The following is a 4,532-nucleotide window of genomic DNA, read 5'->3' on the forward strand; positions in this document are numbered from 1 at the left end:
TCACAACAGTTCACAGTACAGGCCAAGACAAGATTACACACGTGGAGAGATTTACACCCAAATCACGGTTAGAGCAGCTGCTTTGAAGAAGGACTCAGCTCAGATTTAGGAAGTACTCTGAAACGTTACCTCCTTATTTATTTTGAAGCTTTTGTTCAATTTGCAGACATCAGCTGACATTTAGTCGTATTTAGGAATAAAACTATTCACATGTTGTAATTTTGTCAACTTGTAAGTATTGTGACTTTCAGCTGTAAAAAAGGCTGTTGCTATAAAACCCTCAATTCACAGACATCTACAATCAATAATATAAAACGTGTCCAATAATTTATTCTCACGTGGGACACGCTGCAAAATATACACCTCCCAGTCACTCAGTAAGGAGGCAGCTGTGTCTGGCTGACTTCATTTTCAGTAGTTTTCTTTATACATCATCAACCACGTGTACACACACACACACACACACACACATACCCCTGAGTGTCACTAAGGATGCAGAATATCCCAGTCTGATGCTTGTGAGCTTGTGTGTCCAGAGGGTTATAATGAACCCTCTGTTTCAGCATCCGAAATGTTTGTTACCCTGTAGTCCCATAGTGCAAAGGCGAGAGCTGTGTGGGATGAGACATTCACACAAAACATTTCAAACTTTCAAACATAAAAAAATAATAAAGAAGGCTTCAAACGTGGAACACGAACAGCTACAGTTCAACAGATAGAACAGTGGATTTCTGCCATCAGAGGCTCCCTGGATTTCTGGCTCTAAGGCTCATGTAGCTTGGCTGTGCTCAGGCTGGTGTGCAGGATGAAAATGGATCAGAGCTCTTTATTCTTCAAGTCAAAAACCGATGGTTTTAGTCGTGGAGGCCTTCAGAGAAGACTTTTAGTGTCCCTTGATGCTTTTTAACCTAATGTCATATGACAGTTCATGTTTAAAACAATGACAGAATGGAACAATGGAAACATTCAGTGGGAAATGTGCTCTCCACCTTAACCCAACAACAATTATACCCTGTTCGTCAGACATGCAAAGATGCCAAAGTGCCTCCCAACATCATCATTACCCTGTACACCAGCTCACTTCACAGTTAAAAGATACTTCCAACTTCCAAAAAAGGCCATAAATATGGAACCAGAGTCTTTCCATTCTAGATGGATTTTCGACACAGCTTCTTATTACAGCAGGTATTTTAGCACTTATCTCGGAGCAAAAGGTCCTTTTCCCTTGTTTAGATGTTTAGATTTAAGAATTTGATCATAATTTTGTGTAATGCAAACATTTTTCTTGGGGACCAATGTAGGTTCATGAAGCCCAGGTTGGAAAAGTTCGAAACTGGTTAGTTCCTGAAATCCCTTTGTCCAAGAATGTGCAGTAGTCAACAGCAGGAGAATAAAGCAGCAGGTTTGGAAGTCCTGGCACATATGTTTCTATCAAATCCTCCGTGACTCTGCTATGAAAACAACTGATTTAGCATAAACCAGGTTTACATTCACTTAACATGGTGGAACAGCTCCTCTCACCTGCATGTAAAAATAGGGAATGTAAGAATCAAAGTGGCGGAGTGGAGCTGTCCAAAGGGATTCTGGGACATGTAGGAGACTGGAATGGATAAGGCGGGTGATTGAGATCCAGCACGTTGTTGTAAATAGTTCACATCACTGGTTCTGACTCCGAGCTCGAGGACGCGCTCGGAGACGTGGACGCAGAGGAGTCTGTGTCCTCCAGCTCTTTGCTGAAGCCGCTGTCGGTGCCGGAGGAGGAGAAGCGCGCCGTGGCGGACGCGCCCTCGCGCTCGCGCTTCTTCTGCTTCATGCGCCGGTTCTGGAACCAGATCTTCACCTGGGTCTCGTTGAGCTCGAGCGTGGCAGCGATCTCCACGCGCCGCGCCCGCGTCAGGTACTTGCTGAAGTGGAACTCCTTCTCGAGCTCCGTCAGCTGCCGCGTGCTGAAGTTGGTGCGGATGGCGTTGTGGGCGCCCGCGAGGCCGAAGTCAGACACTTTGACTGGAGGGAGGGTGGGGGTGGGGGGTGACACTGTTAGAAATTCAGATATATATATGTATATATATATATTTACATGCTAGATTTATAAATATTATATATATATATTATATATACTTTTATATTTACTTAACTACAGGTCAAAGAGAACATTTTCTTACATTTAATTATTAGTCACTAGTTACTTTCTTCAGATGTAAATAAATAAATAAATATAAAGAACCAATAAACAATTTATAATAGAGTTAAAACCATTTTTTCAGCTGCTGTTTTTGTTCCACACCAACTCTCTGTCTTTATCTTTTGTTGTTGCTGTTTTTTTATTTTTTTATTTTTTGACTGATTTTTTGAAAATCTATCAAGCAGATCTGGACTTTTTTATCAATGTACAGAGGTAGACTAGATTTTAAATATTATACTAAATACTTTTAAAGCATGTACTTTAATTCTACTTGTAGGATATTTTAGGCACGTATTTATACTGTTAGCCTACATGAATACTGACTATGTGTACTGTTCTTTTACCACCTCTGGTTCATGTCTTTATTATAAAAATGCATTGTTATTTATTGTGTTACAGCATGTGTAGGTAGGGTAATGCGCCACTTTTGGTCCGACTCTGGTTTAAATCACCGGGCTGTGTCTGGAACAATATGGGTTTCATTATCTGCGCTGAAGTTATCTGCAGACCAACATGTCACACCTCACAAAGGGAAAAGGCCGAACTGGGGAGAAAATAAGGGCTGGTGCTTTAAAAGATAACAGAACTGCACAGACTTCTGCTATATCCATTAAAAACAGAGAGGAGAGGGAGGGAGGGCTGAGGAGAAGCACGGGGTGGGTGGCTGGGTGGGGAGGCACATTCCCATCAGACGCCATTATATCATCTCACTACTAAACAGCAGAAGGTGTAGTCTAAACGTTACCAGGCCAAAAAATAGAGTACTGTTAATATTTTCATTATTTATGGTCCAATAAAAAGCTATTTTTACAGTATAATGTTAAAATCTTAATTTCAGGCCAAATAGTTGTTTTAATGATAACAAAAAATAATTAGTAATAATTAAGACTTCACTGGTTCAGAGAAGTGAAAGCAATCTCATAAATAACATAAAGTTGTTATATCTATAAAGCTATAAAGTTTTGCTTTATACTGTATTCATGTTATATTTTTGCATTTCCTCGGCCTCTTTTCGCTCGTTCAGCTTCAATCGACCGTTCTTCCAGTCTAATAAGCCACTTCATGTCCCATGACAGCCCCATGATAAATGTAGAAGAGGCCACAGCCTTCAGCCTTCAGCTGAAACCTCCCACATCACCAGGCCATTCCATGTAGATATGTTAGGAACTGCAGGCCCTAGGCTACATCTCAGTAATATTTGGATTCAGAAAAGCAAATATGTGCACAGGAGGCACCGGCTGAGTCTCACCTGTTTTAGGCGGATTCCTCTTCACCTTCATCCAGTCGAAGGTCTGCCCCTGCGCGGCCTGCTGGCCCTCTTCATCCCCCCTCTCTCGATCCAGAGAAACCGGCAGCTCTCCGTAACCTCCTCCGTGTGGAAGCCCCAGGTAGCCTGCGTCCAGACCCCCACCGAGCTGCTGTGGGTACTGTGACCCTGCCAGAGCGCCCTGAGGCCCGCAGAAGGCCCCGGCCAGGGCCCCGTAGCTGGGCCCGATGGTGGAGGCCGAGCTGGGAAAGGTTGATTGATGATAGTAGGTGGACGCTACAGACTCCTCCATGAAATACTGTGAGTGAACGGTGTTGGAAGCTCCCGAGGCGGCAGCATATTCTGAGTTTGGAGCACACGCCTGGTCCGTGTAGGTGCTACTGTTACTGCCGTTATTATAGGGATGCAGTATTCCGCTTTGTAAGCTTTGGGATTGATGATGATGAGGGTGATGGTGGTAGCCGCTGTGCGTCTGCTCATGCTGTTGTTGCTCAAGATGGTGATGTTGCTGATGATGCTGGGCCGCCCCGGTGGCCCCCTGAACCCCTCCACCGCCCGTGCTCGCTCCGGTGGGTCCGTACAGCCGCCCATCCCCGGTGTAAGTTGTGCCGTCACTTCTCGTTCCGTTAACGGGAGACAGCGAGCTAGTGGGCCCCGTGTGAAAGGCGCCGGAGAAGCTCTGATGCTGGTCCAGAGGATGGTGATGGTGATGCAGAGGATGGTGCTGGTGGTATCCAGGTTTGGGCGCAGAATAAGCGGCGGTGCCCGGTCGGTTGTAAATGGGGTATTCCACAAACGAGTTCATGTTGTCCATACAGACCAGAGGCAAGTTCAAAATGATCAGCAAGGCACCCCCCAAGGCACGTTAATCAAAACTAATTAAAAAAATACAGATCAAAATATACTACGAAAAGGTGTAAATACAGTACATGATAATGAAATGATGAACGAAAATAAATCATGGAATGAAACAAAGATCTCCAAAAATAAAAGTGGCTGAGAAACAAATGGAGAAACTAGAAAAAATTGCAGAAAACCATGGAGGAGGAATCAAAGTGGAAATGAGCAGAATGTTCCAGTGTG

At 44.0% G+C, this 4,532-nt stretch overlaps 1 protein-coding gene across 1 annotated transcript; it reads right to left on the bottom strand.

Moving 5' to 3' along the window:
- Window positions 1–1,651: 1,651 nt before the first annotated feature.
- hoxb1a (homeobox B1a) lies at window positions 1,652–4,270 on the bottom strand. Its single transcript, XM_026352291.1, has 2 exons — window positions 3,432–4,270; window positions 1,652–2,004 (listed from the first exon to the last, which is right to left on the bottom strand). Exons 1-2 carry the CDS (start codon window positions 4,261–4,263, stop codon window positions 1,652–1,654), a joined length of 1,185 nt encoding a protein of 394 aa, XP_026208076.1. The 5' UTR covers window positions 4,264–4,270.
- Window positions 4,271–4,532: the final 262 nt, after the last annotated feature.

This window comes from Anabas testudineus, chromosome 8 (genome assembly GCF_900324465.2).
Source record: "Anabas testudineus chromosome 8, fAnaTes1.2, whole genome shotgun sequence".
Classification (NCBI taxonomy): Eukaryota; Metazoa; Chordata; class Actinopteri; order Anabantiformes; family Anabantidae; genus Anabas; species Anabas testudineus.

What these genes read in the sequence shown, in the direction of transcription:
- hoxb1a (XM_026352291.1), bottom strand. Translation starts at nt 4,263, where the DNA reads ATGGACAACATGAACTCGTTTGTGGAATACCCCATTTACAACCGACCG. An exon ending in GAGGAATCCGCCTAAAACAG is followed by an intron (nt 2,005 to 3,431) that starts GTGAGACTCAGC and finishes CCCTCCCTCCAG; the next exon opens with TCAAAGTGTCTGACTTCGGC.